Source organism: Arachis hypogaea, chromosome 19, assembly GCF_003086295.3.
Source record: "Arachis hypogaea cultivar Tifrunner chromosome 19, arahy.Tifrunner.gnm2.J5K5, whole genome shotgun sequence".
Classification (NCBI taxonomy): Eukaryota; Viridiplantae; Streptophyta; class Magnoliopsida; order Fabales; family Fabaceae; genus Arachis; species Arachis hypogaea.
This window is the reverse complement of record NC_092054.1, coordinates 23,777,383-23,795,854: the sequence shown is the minus strand read 5'-3', so window position 1 is coordinate 23,795,854 and position 18,472 is coordinate 23,777,383. Positions and strand designations below refer to the sequence as shown.

General features: G+C 33.6%; 1 protein-coding gene across 6 annotated transcripts; it reads right to left on the bottom strand.

The window, feature by feature from the left end:
• Nucleotides 1-10,402: 10,402 nt before the first annotated feature.
• On the bottom strand, nt 10,403-14,253 carry LOC112778112 (E3 ubiquitin-protein ligase RGLG3-like). Of its 6 annotated transcripts, none has more exons than XM_072227421.1 (7): nt 13,871-14,253; nt 13,533-13,709; nt 12,297-12,394; nt 12,108-12,190; nt 11,924-12,029; nt 11,004-11,078; nt 10,403-10,650 (listed from the first exon to the last, which is right to left on the bottom strand). In XM_072227421.1, the coding sequence occupies exons 2-5, from the start codon at nt 13,624-13,626 to the stop codon at nt 12,014-12,016; spliced, it is 291 nt and encodes a 96-aa protein (XP_072083522.1). In that variant the 5' UTR covers nt 13,627-13,709; nt 13,871-14,253; the 3' UTR covers nt 10,403-10,650; nt 11,004-11,078; nt 11,924-12,013. The 6 variants fall into 6 exon arrangements, with proteins under 6 accessions (XP_072083522.1, XP_072083524.1, XP_072083525.1 ...); XM_072227423.1 differs by having other exon boundaries at nt 10,403-10,707; nt 13,871-14,237; XM_072227424.1 differs by having other exon boundaries at nt 10,403-10,707; nt 13,533-13,775; nt 13,871-14,074.
• Nucleotides 14,254-18,472: the final 4,219 nt, after the last annotated feature.

Below are 18,472 nucleotides of genomic sequence, written 5' to 3'. Positions count from 1 at the left end.
TCTCTTTTGCAATGCGCCTAAAGCACATAGTCATATTCATTTTCGACTTTTTTTGTCGGGTTAGAAATTCTAACAAATCTTCACCATTCTTAGGGTATATAAGTCTTACTTTGAGCATGCTAGTGTCAAACTTCATATCTTGTTTCACCATTGTATTAACAACAAGCTCCTCAAATTCAGCAAAGTTCGAGGTCAACTCGCAAAGGTTTTTGCCAACAGTCGTATATAGTGTCTTGTTAGGAAATCTTCACTTGCTTTTAATAATTTTCTTCTTTGGAAATACCTTTTTCTTGACAAAGTTATGAGATTAACACATAAAATGTGACTTGTCTTTTGTTTGACTGCAAGCACATCATTTTCAACCTTCAAGTCAAAATATATCACACAACCAACAAAAGCTACTATTTCTTCTTCAAAAAATTTTTCGTTTTCTTACTTTTTTCTTTTTATAATCTTTCGATCTGTCGAACATTGTCTATCAATTGAGCAAGGTCAATAAATTATTGGTTAACTAACTTCTTTCTAATTTTAAAGTCAAGTCCATTAATTAAGATCTTGACAATTTTAGGCTCTGAAATTAAATTATAGCACTTATTTTCTCATATTTTGAATCGAATAAATAATCTTCTATCGTCTCTGCATTAGATTTTTTTTATTGAGAACAAATCAAAGAGTGTAACTTTTAGTTCTCCTTTAAAAAATTGATCTTGAAAACTCTTCTCCAACTTTTTCCATGAATGAATCAACTTGGATTGTAAATTTTAAAACCAAGTGAAAGCATTCGCAGTAAAAAGAAGAAGAAAAATATCTTATTGTAAGTTGCTCATTGCTAGCTAGAACTCTGATTTCCACTATGTAGTGAGTCACATCCTTGACACTCGACTCACCACTTTCTCCTGAAAATTTAGTGAGTGATTTTGGGGCTTTGACTCCTCTAAAAAGTTTTGCTTACAGCACATGATCAGGGAAAGGAGATATAGAATATAATTGGTGAGTCAACTTTATGTTGAAACCTATCCTATTTAGCATATGCGCTACAACTTGTGTAACATTCTGCTCATCATCTTGTGTAATGTCACATTGGGCAAACTGATTTTGTCAAGTACCATTTGCTACATCAATAGAATTTTGTCCTCTGTTAACTATTACGGGTGACTGACAACCTTCTAAGTGAGGTTGATGGCTTCCTAGTGAATTTGGTGCCTTATGGTTACTCTGGATGGTCCCCGTCAATTCATTTATTTGCCTCGCTACGTGTTCAAACTTATCATTATTATTTTCTATCAAAGGGTTTAAACCAATAATTGTCATTTGCTGAGTCAACATATTGACCAAATTATGATGACTTTTTGCTATTTGTTGTCTAAAAATTGCTAAGTAATCTACAGTGTTAGGCAAGAATTGTCCCTGACATTGATAATTTTCTTGACCTTCCTGAGACCAATGGGCCTTTATGCATTTTTCCTTGATGTCAAAGCCATAACGGGGTCGAACAAGGTACTTCAATTTGTGTCAACGATCGGCAAATCAATCTGAGTTGATATTGTCTCTACATATGGTTGCGTAGACATTGACAAACTGTTGTTGAGGTAGTCGTGATAGATATCATCGATCCCAAATAGGGAGAATTGATCATCATATATTGATATAAGTATGAGTTATATCCTTGTACAAAATCTTGTGGATTTATTCCAACAATTGGGTTCGACTGAGCACCTGTATATACTATAGGAATAGGTGGATTATCCAAAAATGATAAATATTAAGGTAATCCATACATAGGCCAACTAGTCGGATTTACTTCAACTATACTAAGAGAAGCTACTGAAATCACATTTGTGTTGTCATATGCCTAGTCAAACTTCTAGCAAAAGTCATAGGCACTTGTGTCGTCTCACTAACTTGTGGTTATGGATATAATGCTATTTCTTTAGAGTCGTGGTCTGATCCTTCTATTGAAGAAGACGACTAAAATGACATAGAAATAGATGTGTTTGGATCGTTATAAGGTATAAATTTACCACTTCACAAACGCATACGCAACAACCACTTTAGGCAACCAATCTTATCCAATGTCCTATTGGGCGTGCCAATTTGTTTTGCTTGGATTTTACTTTTTATATCTCGATAGGAACTGTCGACCAAGCTTGTATCAAGATATCAATTCAAGGAGCAGATATGACTTCTTTTGTGGGTTGTTCTTAGGATTTAGAGATCCTACCCAATAAAAGTGTAAAAATGAACAAATAATTATAGAAAGCAAGAAGTAAGAAAGAACAAGTGAAAAAAATAAAGAATTAGAAATTGTAAGACTTGTATTAAAATGAGCAAAAATTGACAAGTGCTTGAATGAAAACGACATAATTTAAATAACAGAAAAGAAAAAACAAAATTGAAACTGACTAAAAGAAAAATGGAGTCTCCCAATACTTACATGGACTCATGATTCTTGTTTCCGTGCGCTAGTGTGACTAGAAATTTTTATAGTTAGTGAGTATGTGAATGAATGGAAGCTTCCTGAACTTATTGAAACTAATCCTATATATGGAGAGAAAAATCCTAAACTAATTGATATAACCTTGGACTTAAGTAGTCTTGGACCTAAAACAAATTTATATTTCAAGTAGTCTTGAATCTCAAGCAAACTTAGACAATAAGCATAAGGTAACTTGACCATCAAGTCTAATCCATTCTTATTTTCTTTAACAATGGTGTGCTTCATGTATATATGATCTTCGACTTTAACTGTTGAATTCTTTTCGACGTCCATCATTTATGCCAAATTTTTTATACAATAGTAATATTATTAAATTGAGAGTAGAGGTCTTTTTTATTTTTTTATTTTTGAAAAAAATTGACAGGATTAGATTATCGCAATATTTTTTTTTATTTGAGAAGAATAAAATATAATTTCTCACCGTATATTTTACAAATAAGATTAAAAAAACATAAAAAATATTAAAAAATTAAAAATTATATTTTATTTTCTCAATTAAAAAAAATTAAGAACATCTATTTCCAAAATTGATCCACTCACTCTTGAAATCCTAATTCCTTAATAACTGTATATATAAGTATCTTGGATGAACTTTTCGCAAGTATTCACTCTTTATCACACCTGCCTCATACTTATTGTTAGAGTATAATTAGGATCAATTAAGATCAGTTAGTATCATTTATATTTATATAGCATATCTCTGTATTTATTATAGGATTTTGTGCTTTTACTACATTGATTCTTCTAGCACCTATATATCCCCTTGTACATTGTACCTTTTGTGACATAATAATACATTCTTCAGATTACTCTCTTATTTCTAACATAGTATCAAGAGCATAAGTTTTTTTTTCAAAGGAAATTCATTCATAGCCCTTGGTTTTCCGGCAGTGTTATTTGACCTTATTTTTCGATGCTTTGGTTCGCCACTGTCCTTATCAGCATCTTCGTCTCGTCGTCAGAAACCACCGAATGCGCTGCCTCAAGGTTGCCATCCGTTTGCTTCTCTTCCTTCTTCCAGACGCTTCCAGGACCGTTGAATTTTAGCCCAGAATCAACGCCCAGGATCGTCCAACGTGTCCTGCTCCAGTGAGCCTCCACAGACCTGCACTACCCGCGTGTCCACCCGACCCGGTCCGCTTCTTGACCCGCGCAGTAGCTCTTTAACATGTCAGCATCCACGTGTCTTCCCTCTCTACTCTAACAACGCCATGTGTCACCCAGTGCTGACGTGGGCGACAAGTGGGGACCCATCTAAAGTTTTTTGGTGAGCTCTTTCCGATTCTGCCCTTTATTTTCTCGTTTTCTATCCTGAACTTGCAGTTTTCTCTCCTTTCTTTGATCACTGTATCTATCGAAACTGCAACCGTTCTGGGCACCTCTTCTCAGACTGTCCTTCTATTGAATGTCACAAATACCGACAAAAAGGTCACATTGGCCACAATTGTCCATAACTATTCTTCCATTATTGCAAGCTCTCGGAACATTTGATTACTACCTGTCCTACTCGCCTACCACGTCGTGATTAACTCAAGTATCATTTTTGTCCTCATTTCTCCAAGAATGTATCTGCTTCTGCTGTTGTTGCTACTACTGAGTCTACCAACTCTACTCCTCTCAACCTGTCTCCTATCTCTCTATCTGATATCGTATCTCTTCTTAAGCATCTTCTCTCCCTTTTTGGTAATACTCCTGCTGTTTTTTCAACTCCTCCGGGTCATTTTAAATGGTATTTTGATTCCAGTTGCTTTCATCACATGTCTCCTTTGCGTCATCTTTTCTTGTCTTTGTCTACCACTACAAATTCACCTTCTGTCAATACTGCTGATGGTTCCCTCTTGCACGCAACACACAAGGGTTCTATTTTTTAGTCAACTCTTAATCTCCCTAATACTTATTATATTCCAAAATTGAACTTTAATCTTATTTCTGTTAGTCAACTTGTTGATCTCAGTTTTGATGTCAATTTTTTCATTTCTGGTTGTCGTGTACAGGATCATCGAACAGGACAAATCAACGGGACTGAATATAAGGTTAGAAGGTTGTTTGAACTTGAGAATCTTCGTATTCCTCCTGAGTCAAATATATGTGCTGCTTCTTCTCCATCTACCCTTCACTTGTGACATCACCATCTTGCTCACATCTCCTTAAAAAAATTGCGTCCTCTTGTGTCATAGAGTGTTTTGGGTCAGGTTAATAATGAGTCTTTTGATTTTATTTCTGGCCAAACTGTCAAACAACCTGTTTTATCTTTTCACAATAATTCATCTCTTACTTGCTCTTCTTTTTATCTTATCCACTCTGATGTTTGGGATCCCGTTTGCACCACTTCTATGGGAAGGGCTCAGTATTTTGTCATTCTTATTGATGATTATTCTCGCTTTACTTCAGTTTATTTGATGACTACTCGCCATGAGCTACCTTAGATTTATATTAATTTTATCACTATGATTAAAACTCAGTTTTCTAAGGTCATTAAACTTTTAACCTTTCTTGCAGAACATGGTACTCTGTCCGAGTTTTCTTTCCCTAGTACGTCTAAAAAAATGGACGAGTTGAATGCAAATACCGTCACATTCTTGACTCTAATCGTGCAATGCTTATTTCTTTTTCGTGTCCTGAGCGTACTTGGGGTGAAGCTGTTCTTACTGCTGTTCATGTCATTAATAGACTTCCTTCTTCTAACCTTGATAACATTACTCCATTTGAGTGTCTTTATTATACCTCTCCAAATTACAGTTTTCTTTGAATTTTTAGTTGTGTATGTTTTGTTCTTCTTCAGCCTCATGAACATAGTAAACTTGAACCTCGAGCTCGCATGTGTTGTTTTATTGGTTATGGCACTGAACACAAGAGTTATCGTTGTTGGGATCTTTTCTCTAGACATATTCGTATTTCTCGTCATGCTGTATTCTGGGAGTATCACATGTTTTCTAGGTTCTCTTTATTTAAGTCCATTCCTCCTACTTAGTCACCATTTTTTACTAATCCCAATGTTGATCTTTTTTCTAGTGATAATTCTACAGGTTCTATCTCGAGTCAACCTTTATAGTCTCCTACTCTTCCGCCTTCTCCATCTCCTGATGATTCCAGACTAGACGATGATCCTGCTCCTACTGTCATGCCTCACGTTCTTCTAGGATAAGAAATTCACCTCCTCATCTTCTTGATTATCATTATTTTTCTACTATTCTTTATCACTATGAACCTAAGTCATTCAGAGAAACCTCCACAAATCCAAGTTGGCAGCAAACAATGCAGGAAAAAATCCAGGCAGTTGAAAAAGCACACACTTAGGACTTGGTTGATCCTCCTTCTGATCAGGAAGTTATGGGTACTAGATGGGTATACAAGATTAAGACTCGTTTTGATAGTTCTATTGACTGTTATAAGGAATGATTGGTTGCTCAAGGTTGTATGCAAGAGTATGGTATTGATTATGAAGAAACTTTTGCTCATGTTGCTCGTCTCACATATGTTCAAGCTCCATTGCCATTGCTGCGGTCAATCTCTCAGTCAGATGGATGTGAAGAATGCTTTTCTTAATGGTAATTTGAAAAAGAAGGTATATATAAAACCTCCTCCAGGTTATCCTTGTCCTTCTAGCAAAGTCTGTCTCCTTCGCAAGGTACTTTATAATCTTAAGCAAGTTCTTCGTGAATGGTTTGACAAGTTTAGTACCACTATATGCAACCTCGGTTTCACTTGTAGCCCTCATGAGAATGCTCTCTTTATTCATAAAAGTGAATGTAGGGTTGTTCTTCTACTTTTGTATGTTGATGACATGATCATTACTGGAGATAATGTTGATGGTATCTCTGATCTCAAAGCATCCCTTCACCATACTTTTGAGATGAAAGATCTTGGTTCTCTCAGTTATTTTTTTGGTTTAGAGGTCATATCCACAGATGACGGTATCTATCTCTCTCAAGCTAAGTATGCTTCAGATCTTCTTGCTCGCGCCGAAATTACAGATAGTCGCACTGAGTCTACTCCCCTTGAGCCTAATGTTTGATTTACCCTATGGATGACACTGTTTTGGATAATCCTACTCTTTATCAACAGTTAGTTGAAGGTTTATCTTGTCTACTTGACTGTCACACGCCCAGACATCGCCTATCCAGTTCAATTCCTAGCCAGTTCTTGTCATCTCCTCGCACTACTCACTATGCGACTATTCTTCGCATTCTTTGCTACATCAAAGACACTCTATTTTATGTACTTCATTTTTTTCCCATTCATCTTTATCTCTTCAAGCGTACTCAGATGCTGATTGAGCTAATGATCCCATTGATCGTCGTTCTACAACTAGTTATTGTTTGTTTCTTAGTAACTCTTTTATTTCCTGACGGGCCAAGAAGCAAACATTCACTTCTCACTTAAGCACAGAAGCTGAATATCGTGCTCTCGCTGACACCACTGTTGAGGTTATCTTGATTCGTTGACTTCTCGAAGACTTTGGTGCTTCTCAGTCGTCCCCGACTGATGTTTTTTTGTCACAACCGCACTGCTATTCAAATTATCCATAATGATGTCTTTCATGATCACACCAAACACATTGAGATTAATTGTCACTTTGTTCGACAACGTCTCTTTAGCCTATTCATTTTCGAACTCTAGTATCTAAACTCAAAATGGTATTTTTAGCTCCCACTTGACATTGAGATTAATTGTCACTTTATTCAACAATGTCTCTTTAGCCTATTCATTTTTGAACTCTAGTATCTAAACTCAAAATGGTATTTTTAGCTCCTACTTGAGTTTGTAGGGGATGTTAGAGTATAATTAGAATCAATTAAGATCAGCTAGTATCATTTATATTTATATAACATATATGTGTATTTATTATAGAATTTTGTATTTTTATTACTTTGATTCTTCTAACACCTAGATATACTCTTGTACATTATACCTTTTGTGACACACTCAATAATACACTTTTAGATTACTCTTATTTCTAAGAAATATTATAAGTTTGACATCGGACTATTGGAGTGCCCTACAAATACACCTATCATCTATTGACGACCATAGCGTTGGAGTGAAGTAGAGGAGGAGGTTCAAGTAAATTTAAGAGAATATAACATAATTTATTTATAAGGTTTTTTGGTTTGTTTGTGTGCTTTTGAGTTATTTATTTGTTATAAGTTGAATAAAGGGTTGAATATATTCAGTTCTTCCTATTTAGGATTCAACAAGATGGGACCAATAGAGTGGCTTATTGAGAACACAAATGGCACATGCGCCTGTACGGAGTTTGGTATCACATTGTACGCCTAGATTAATTAATTAATAATTATTCATTAAAATGAGAAAGTTAAAACCGAGATTTGTCAAAATACCTAGTTCTCTCTCGCGCTCTCTCTCTCTATATATATATATATATTCGAAACTAGTCTTCTATCAAAGGAAAATTTGTAAATAAAAGTCATTATTAGTAAATGGAATAATTTTGGGGAAAAGATTATCATTTTTCTTTGAAAGAATTTTGACCACTTGACATTTTGTCAAGTTACACAGTAAAAGTTCTTGAGATAAATTTTAAATGAGATAAAATTCAAACGGGTTAATTATTTAATTATGTTCAATTTATTCCTTTTAATACATAGGCTAACACTAGATTCATAAAAAAATATTTATAGTTTTCGTTCGAGTCAATCTACAAGCAGAGTTCAATAATTGATTAAGAGGGGAAAATCTCATAACATAACATCCTGTTAAGTTATTTATTTAATCAACTTGTAAAGAAGAAGATAGTCTTCATGAATGAAACCATAATAATTTGTTAATAATTATAATTTTGGTGTACAAGTAAAAATTTAATTTAAATCATATTTTTGAACAATTATTAGAATTGAGATTGAATAAATCTAATTTAACTTTAAAAATTAATTTATGAGATGAGAAATATCTCATCATTTATAAATTATTTAAAGATCTTATCGTTTTAATAAACATAAAATTTATTATACACATTTTTTATATCTAAAATAAGTGACCTAACAGCATTAAATCAAAGAAATTCTGATACTAATTGAATTAAGCTCGTTCAAACTCAATTCTAATCCAAGTCATATTTACAAATATAAGTTAGTAGTTGGTCACTTTGTGTGGAGGATCCATGGGTATTCTGTTACGCCATTAATATTGTGCTACTTGACACTGCTAGAGCTATCCAATATCCAATAAAAACAAGAGGTTTTTGGGGTCGCTTTGCTTGGGTTATAAACTTACCATTACCACCACCAACTAATTGTAGCTACGGAGCTATGCATGGGACGGTTGGGAATTTAATGTGTTTTGATGATGTGACTGCGTGCTTGATGACTTCTGAAAAGGATGATGATTTTGATATTGATGTGAATTGATGATGATGATTTATAGTATGGTATTATTTTTGTAAAATCATATTAAGTATATATCAAAATTAATCACTAAATAAATTAAATTATATATATTTATATACAAATATATTGTAGCTAATTTTGATATTCAAATAATATTTATGTTCTTGTATATGTATACACGTAAATTATAATTAACCAAAAAACGGGGCGGACCCCAAAACGGGGCGGATCGGTCGCTCCGCCAACTAAAATGGGTTTAAAATGCTAGTCCGTCTCGCTTTATGGCAAATTGGCGGGTCGGTGGGCTAGCCCGCTTGACTTTGTTTTTTTTTTTTTGAAAAATAAAATTCATTATAATTAACCAAAAAATAATAATTAAAAAATTAAATACAAATAAAAATAATTAAATTATAATATAATTTTTTCACAATTTTTTTTAATTTGTAACTTCAATAAAATTGTTCAAAATAATATTTGTCAATAGAATCATCTTTATTTTAAAAAATAAGTCACATAATTTGAACATATATACGAAATTGTAAAATAAAATAAATAAAGTTAATAACTAAAAGAAGAATATAAACAAAAAATAAAAAAAGTGTTTAAAAATTTTATAATTATTAATTTTATAATAGTAATCACTCTTTTATTTAATAAAAAAAAATATATATCTTCGGCCCGGCGGACCGGCCCGCCCCGCCCCGCCAAAATCCGCCAATTTGGCGGTGCGGGTTTGGCGGGTTTTTTTAATTTGACGGGCTCCAAATCCTAGCCTGACCCGCCTTTTTTAGCGGGTTTAGCAGATCGGCCCGACGGGTTCGACCCATTTTGCCACCCCTACATACTAGCATACTTACAAATAAAAATATATTTTATTAATTTTATTTGGAATTTAATTAATAAGTGTTAAAATAAATAGTTTAAATTAAAAAATTTAATTAAATAGTTTTACTCTTTCAATACTCTAAAAATTTACAAAAATTACAATTTGTATTCAATTTTCTTTTTATGGCATTCTTAATAGCATTCTACTTGTTAATAATAAGATCCTTTTATTTAAGCAAAAAACTTATACAATAATTACTAGTAAAAACAATATACTGAATAGCCACTATAAGAGAATATTGCTAATGTATAAGAGAATATTGCTAATGTGATATGAAAAAAGTAAAACTACCATTACAAGAGAAACGGAATTTTGTGGCGAATTTTTTATCGATTTGTGACGGTTTTAAACCGCTGCGAAACAGATCGCAACAAATTAGAGACCACCGTCCATAAGGGTGTGGAGAATGTATTAGCAACCGTTGGTATAATTGTCGCTAAATGGAATAAGTTATTTGCGTCAATCTTAAAACCATCACTATTTGAAAAACAGATTTTTTTAAAAAATTTCAGTAGTTAGAAAACCGCCGCAATTTTGATGTGGGTTTTTTTAAAGAAACTGCAACGGTTTGAAACCGCCGCAATTTTATGGATGAATTAAAAAAAAATATGCCCACCAATGGTTTGTTCCATTTTTATTTACTATAAAAATCCATAAAAAACTTGTAACAACTTGCATTAAAAACTATATTCGCGTTTGGATTGTATATCTTCTCAATATTCTCATTCATTTCTGACATACAAACATTTGTGTATAATTAAAAATAGAGCTGATATTATTTTACTTTCTTAGCACTAGCCTACAGATAATAAAATAAAGGCAAACTATAAATATTTCAAGCTAGCAAAGTGAAATACAAAGGTAAGTGAAAATATTAACCTTCAAATGTGATGAAACCTTCTCTACTTTTATGAAAACTCCTGAAGATTCAATAACAAGATTAGCCCAAAATCACCCAAGTGATCTCCACAAGATCTCTAAATAGTAAAATAAATAATTACCCAGTTAAATCAAATAATCATATAAAAGGAATAAAAAAGCAAAAACAGGAGATAACAAATTACAAAACTACCTCTAATGGAAAGGACAAATGAAAAACACCGTTGAGAAAAAAAACTAGTCTGGTGTATATCTTTTCCAAGGGTAAATTTTGCTCTATCTTAGAAAAAATATAATATATAAATTAAATTAAAACTTAACAAGCAATACACTACTACTTAATAATGTAAGAATGAAACATAGTTCAATTGATCAAAAAGTACAAAAAAATTACCTAATATAATGGCCAATAAGATCATTATGGGTCATGACTCATCTCTTCACATAATTTCTGGAACCACCGCCAAACCTAAAAGGAAATAAAAAATAATTTGTTGAACGAATAAGTGAAACAAGGAACTCCCAAAAACACATAAGATAGAGAATCTTGTAGCACATTACCATCTTGAGAATCAGTATATACGAAGACATAACATGAGTCTCAGCCTAAAAGATTTCCAAAGACAACAACAAACGGAGGAAACATTTCCATCTTAAAAAGTCATAGTTTCTCAACATCTCTCAACACTTGTTTATTTTCTTTTTCTTATTATACAAAACAATTTAAAGCATCAAAATATAATTGAGTATGATTAATGGGCATGTTGAAAATGGACATAAAACAGTTAAAATGGACATAGTTTGCTAGTTTTATGACACATTAGAATTTGGATTATTTTTCAAAAAAGTGTTCAACAAAATAAGAATAAGTTGATTGGTTTAGTGGGTCATGATGACAAAATCCCTTCCCATAAAATCAAATGTATTGTCAGAGTGCTCTTCAACATTCAATACTTGAACAATTATAAAGTCCTAATGGAATTTGAAACTAGTAGATTTGTTATAGAAGGTTTATCTTCAAATTTAACTAAAGAACCACCCTAATCCATGTTAGGAGTTGGGTAAACCTCTTAAGAGTCATCTTACACTTACTAATGTTGAGATAGTAGAATTCCATATTATATCTCTCTCTACAAAGAGAATAGCATCGTAAAACATTATGTCCAACTAATTATAAACTGTGCTTAATTTTGGAATTGGTTGATGTATTACATTATCCCCTTAGCTCATTAATATGCTAAACTTTGAGGTTCTTGAAACTCATTACTATAGAAGCATACATAGTACTTGAATATTTTAAGTACCATCAAGTACCTGAAAATTGTCAAATAAGCGCTCTGTGATGTTATCGTCAAATTGCTACATCTCATCCCACGGTCCATCTCCAACACCAACCAAAATTATTCAGAGAGGATAGTGACTGACCAACCAAAATAGGTTTACGTAAGAGACATCTACCGTAGAAATCAACAAAAGACAACAAACGATATCGATTTACCTTACAGCAACTATAGAATTAACAGTTGCTTGTTCTTGTGGACCAAGCCTTTTGCGTCCTCCTATATATGGATTTCTAGAAACCTAAAGAGAAAGAAGAAATACTATCAATAAAAGGAAGACAAGTAGAAACACACAGCTACTCATGCCATGAAAAGAAATTATTGAGAGAAAAATAAGTAGATAGAACCTGTCCATCAGCAATAATAACAAGAACATGATATTGACCATTGCTTTTCTCCACAACATCAATTGCTGCATCAATTACCGGCGCAAATGATGTTGGACCTAATAACAAGGAAAAATCTTATATAATCAAATCTTCATATCATTGCTACTATACGTAAGCTCTCTTAGATAAAGTTTTCCCTCTTGAAAAACAATGAAGAATTAACAACAGAAATGAACAAAATATAGGAGGATTACTAAAGATGTACTATGATAGAAAGCACACTAGTCCTTTTTCTTATCATACAAGGAAATTCAATTAATTCAACCCAAGAGATGAACCCTCCTAGAAAGCTAAAGAAAATATCATATTTGACAAAAGGTCAAGTAGGAAGAGATCTTCGGCAAGATTTTTGGAATTGCTCTGTAGCCAAATGCAATAATTTCAAATCACATTCTCATCTCAATGCTACTGCTCAAACCTCCATACCATATAAAAATGAGTAATACTAAATAAAGTGCACCAATCCATCTCCAAGTTCCACAACCTCAAAATATGTACTGCAACACTAAATACCAAAAGATAAGCTCTTATGCACTGCAACAGCTGAATAATGTTAATCCTACTATGCACTACTGTCAACTCTCTTGGCTACACCAACAGCTACAAATATATCCTATGTTGTACAGTCATTTTTATTCAACTAATAAAATTTATAATCTCTCTTTTCATCTTCACTTTTGTCAATGCTTACACTCAATCAAATGATTTAATCAGCATCATCATTGTCGTCAAAATATTTATCTTCACTATCATGAATACCATTTTGAGCAAATTTGAGAAGAAAAAAGTGAAAAAAACAAATGAAAACAAATAAAAATCCCACTTTGTTTCTAATTCTTATGTAGTCAAAATAAGCACAAAAATGCCGCATGTTTAATTGAGACTAAAAAGAAAAAAAAAGAAGTCTATAGCACCCAAAATCATAAAAAAAAAAAAAAACAAGGACTTCATCATCTTTATCTAACTCTTCAAAATCAGCATTCAAATCAAGTGGCAAATTCAAGATAAATAATCTATTGAATATAAAATATAGAGAGAAAAATTACTCCTCAAATCACTTTTGACTGCTTAAGTTGTTAATTGAAATTGTAACTTTTGGTGTTCAATCAATTGACAAATCCAAGAATCCAAATAAAAAGATGAATAAGAAAATGAAGACCCGAGTAAAGAAAAAGAAGGAAGAAGGAGAAGAACCTGAGATGGTGATGGTGGCGACGGGGCTAGTAGTGACAGAGGCCGAAGGCGACTGTGGCAAGAAACTCATGCAGCTACAGTAAATTTGAACCATGGATAGAGCAGATTTGGTTGAAGAGAGGAAGCAGGGGAGCACCGTTTTGGGATCAGGGCCAGCAGAAGCAGCGCCAATCGAAGCTCATAGAGTAAGGGTTATGGTTAACAAGATTTGGAGGGCTCATGGAGCACCTTTATGCTTGTAATCTTGGAAATTCTCAGTTTAGTGAACAATTCTAAAATCCAATCAAGAAAATAAAAAAGAAAACAGAATAAAATTGAAAGACGAATTTTTTGGATACCAATAATCTGAACCAAGCAGCTGAACAGACCTAAGGACCCGACCAGAGGAAGCAGGGAGCAGATTGGCGATGGACCCACCAACAAGGGGAAGCACGATGCAACTGGCCTGGTACTGACGAGCAGAGGTACACGGCGGCAAGGATTCGTGCGCGAAGGTGTGTTTCGTGCCTCTACTCCCGTTTGTGTTTTCCCGAGGAACAAAAGAAGAAAATCTGCTGAGTCTTCACTATATACCAAAACGATTGAATTGCAGCGATTTTTACTGAACAGCTGCTATCCAACATAGTATCGCAGCTCAAAACGATGCGACTCTACCAATTTGCGGCGAGTTCAAACCCGGACGCTAATTTCTGGCCGCTATCCTTCACTTCTCTTGTAGTGTACAGTGCTTTTTGAGTTTTACAATTTAAATTTTAAATTTTTAATTTTTAATTTTTAATTTTAAACTCTAAATTTAAGTTATTAATATAAAATATAATAAATGAAAAACTAAAATTTATTAATTAACAAAAAATGTAGTATTTCTTATTTAATAAGAAATATTTAAGGATGAGCCTTGTAAGAGTGACACCTCTTCGGTCAAATATAATGTATGATAATCAATTGCATCCTTATATAAACTAATGATGATAACAAAAGATAATTTAACATGGTTCTAAAAATTGAACTAGTCACCAAATAAATAGATTTAGAAGTTTAATGGTTTAAAAGTTCAATCGAAATTCAATTTAATATAATTATGTATAAAATATATAATTAAAATAAATTTTTTTTTTTGTGATTTATAATTTTAAACTGATTCGTTGACCATAAACCATACCCGTTTGATCAATTAATTGATTTTTTGACTAATTTTTTCAGTTTTTGATCGATTCAGTTTTTATCTTGAACCAAACAGATTTGTTGATTGATTCTTGGTTAATCGGGTCAAATTGACCAATTAAGTCCGATTCGATTTTTAAAACCATGTGAATAAACATTACTTTTTGGTTGTTTGTTTTCTTCCTAAATGAGACTATTGATCCTTTTCAAATTCGGATGATATATATATATATATATATATATATAACAAAAAAAAACGATGAATTCCGTCGAATTTAGTATTGCACATTTATGTTGGATTTACTGGCAGTCATGGCAATAAATATATTAGTTCAAATCATTATCGGCGGATTTGAGTTTCTGACGATAAAATCACTCGTAATAGTTAGAGGGAAAATGAGGAAACATAAGCGCAAGCTTCAGCGTCAGATTTATCTGCCGGTAAAAACAATTAGTGGAACCCAGTATTTTGGTGACCCGCAATGCTTTGCTGTCGAATTTATTCGCCAATAAATCTGATGGTAAGCTTACCCTAAATTTGATGGCACCCACCCTCCCCCCTCATTTTCGAAACACACACTCTCTCACTGCGTCACTGTTGCTTTTGTTGTTGCCGTCACTGCTTCTGCCGCTGCTCACCGAAGCTGCCTCCTTCCTCCTTTCAAGTAGGTTATTCTCCCCCCTCTCCCTATTCTATACTATTTTCTATTTGCACTTATTTAAAAAAAAACCTGAATGCAGCCTTGTAGATTAGTCATCGCCACCGCCATTGCGATGTTTGTGCTGCCACCACCACGCTAGATAAGTCCTTCGCGCCTTCACGTTTTTCAGGTAATTCACTAATTAGTTTAGAATGGTTAAACCCTAAGGTTATGTTGAGCATTTGGCTTTAACTTCGAGATTTACATAGACTTTGACTCTAATTTTGTTAAAGAAAATGTAGTAGTTGAGCGTTATGTTGAGATCTATTTGATAAATTTAGTTTGAGTATAATTATTAATGTTGTGAAAGTTTGAAAAGGGGGCATATTTAGATATTAATAAATCATGATATATTTTTTTGATTTGGATTTTGGGAATTAGGAAAGGCTACTCGTAAAATCTAAATGTCCAAGGGACTTTGATTCTTTAATTTGAGAAGGGAGATTTGAGCTTTTGTTATATTATTATATTTTCTAATTTGATATTATGTTTAGGAGATTTTGTGAAATTAATTGAGTTTTGATTGATGTTGTGGATTGAGAATTTGTGGAAAAAGAGTTTGGTTGGATTTGTAGGAACTATAAAGGTGGATATGTTCATATTTTATGGGAAGTTATGTCAAAAAAAATTTCAAAATTGTGGGTGAAGTAAATTCATAAAAATGTTACTAAATTTAAGTATTCTCTTCTTAAGAATCTTAATTATGTAATATCAATGATGAGGGCGACTTGCTTGATGTAATTTAAAGTAATTTAGGTTGTTGACCTATTAAAGATCAAATAATTTAAAAAGTATGTACTTAGTTAAAGGGGTACTAATTTGACAACTAGTTTAATCTATAATTTGAGGTTCGAAATATCTTTATTGATTTGAAAAGAATATATTTCATATGGTTTAAAGTGTGGTTTGAGTTTTAGGATAAACCTACGCATCATTTGAGACAATTTGAGAAAGGTGCCAATAGTGATTATAGAACGTATGTGATTGGAATTGTAATATGATTGTTTGATTAGATTATGATATAATTATATTGTTTTAAGTAGACAGGATAACAGGAAAAGGTGTTCTGAGTCGGCCTCATGGTTGGAGTAGACGGAGGGCGACTACTAGCATTCGTGGGACTTCTAACTCGTCTCCTTCTACCTTGGCTGCCCCTGGGATGTCACAGGTACTGGGTGTATAGAATCCGTCCTTCATCATGGTCCCTAACCCCAATTACGTGGGTCCTGCTACGCTACCCCCACCTCCACCAAGAGTCGTCCTGTTGCTGCTTCATCAGAGTGGACTCCTCCACCTTCCCTACCCATTCAGCATCCCTCTACTTCAACAACATCACCTTTAGTGACAGACACTGCCGTTCTAGAATCTTCCCATGGATCCCAACTAGATCCCCCAACATTGCTGCCAGTCATTAGGACGATGACAATTTGGTCTGATGGTTTGACTGCGTGAGTTCTATTTTAATTAGTTTCAAATGAAATTTGTTTTGAAGTCTTTAAACTAAATGTGTATTTACTAATCTTAAGTTCTTTGTTGATAGGTTTGCACCAGATAACAATGCGTGTACAAGAGTACCACCTTTGGCCGAGCTACAAGAAGATCCTTAATGAGACCAGAGAGAGATGGTTTCATAATTAGGCGGTAAAATCTATACATATTTAAATTTTAGTTAATTTATATCATTATTTTTGTTTAATTATGTATTTAACTTTGACTAAGTCGTGCTAAATATTTTCTTGTGCAAGAAAAATTTATATGGGAGAAGACTCACGATACCATGATCAAGAAGATCTTCAACTATCGGATGACCAGGCGGCTTCAACTGATGTTTGAGGACGTACGTAAGAGGTGCGACCACCTTACTCAATGGCTTTGCTCGGACATTAAAAAGGTCCTCTACGTCTATTGGAGACTGATGAGTGTTTGTGTTGTTGAGCTACAAATAAGGCCAACAGGGCATTGACCAGGTCATCCAAGTATACTATCGGGTCAGCGACTTTTATGAAAACAAAGTTCAGGCTAGTATTTTAGTATGATAAATTGGTTTTTTCTTTGACATATAATTTAATTATCAATTGATTTAACCTATCGCTTGAATATGTGCAGTTTAAGTCGTTGAATCGTGAGGCGACGATAGCGGAGACCTTAAAGTATACTCACACTTTGAAGGAGAATAAAGAAAGATTTGTCGATCAGCGATTTGCGGATTATTATGTGAGTAAACGTAGTGGTTGAAATCGTAACATGTATTCGTTTTCAATTAGTTGTCATCGTAATCACTTTTGCATATAATGTGATATGCAGAAATCCTACACGCTGAGATTGGAGGCCGTAACCTAACAATCTCTACAGAGTGGGGAGGACAACAACAACTCCTCTACTTCAGTCATCGATCCTGATGTGATTTGGCACGAGATCGCATTTGAGTCGTACAAGAATCGCATCTACGGGTTGGAGTCGTTCTTCTCTAACGACCTCTGATCTGCACCTCCATATTGAGGACTTTGTCCACCTCTGCAACCAACCATGCTGATCCAGAGGACATCATCGATCCAGAATCTCACCCAAAACTTCATGACCAGGTTCAGCAGCTGCATCTGTCTGAGCACAGGTATAGCGATTATTCGTAGGATAACTTACATGTTACTTTAGAGAGGGTAGGATAGAATTCACTTTTAAATTCAGTAGAAGACATAAATCTATTATATATTTCTAATTTTACAACCAAAATGTGCCACATATTACTCTCTCATTATAATTGAAATTAAATATTTTCTTCCAAAATTAAGGAATTCTTCCCTCCTCCATGCTAATTTTACAACCAAAATGTGCCACATGTCACTCCCTCATTGCAATTGAAATTAAATCTTTCCGTTCAAAATTAAAGATTTCTCCCCTCCTCCATACTAATTTTACAACCAAAATGTGCCACATGTCACTCCCTCATTGCAAATGAAATCAAATCTTTCCCTCCAAAGAGTTCTCTCCTTCTCCCTCTTTCTTTCTCTATCTCTCTTATTCCTTCAACCATTCTATCTATTTTATATATCATTATTAATATCAATGACTAATTATTAA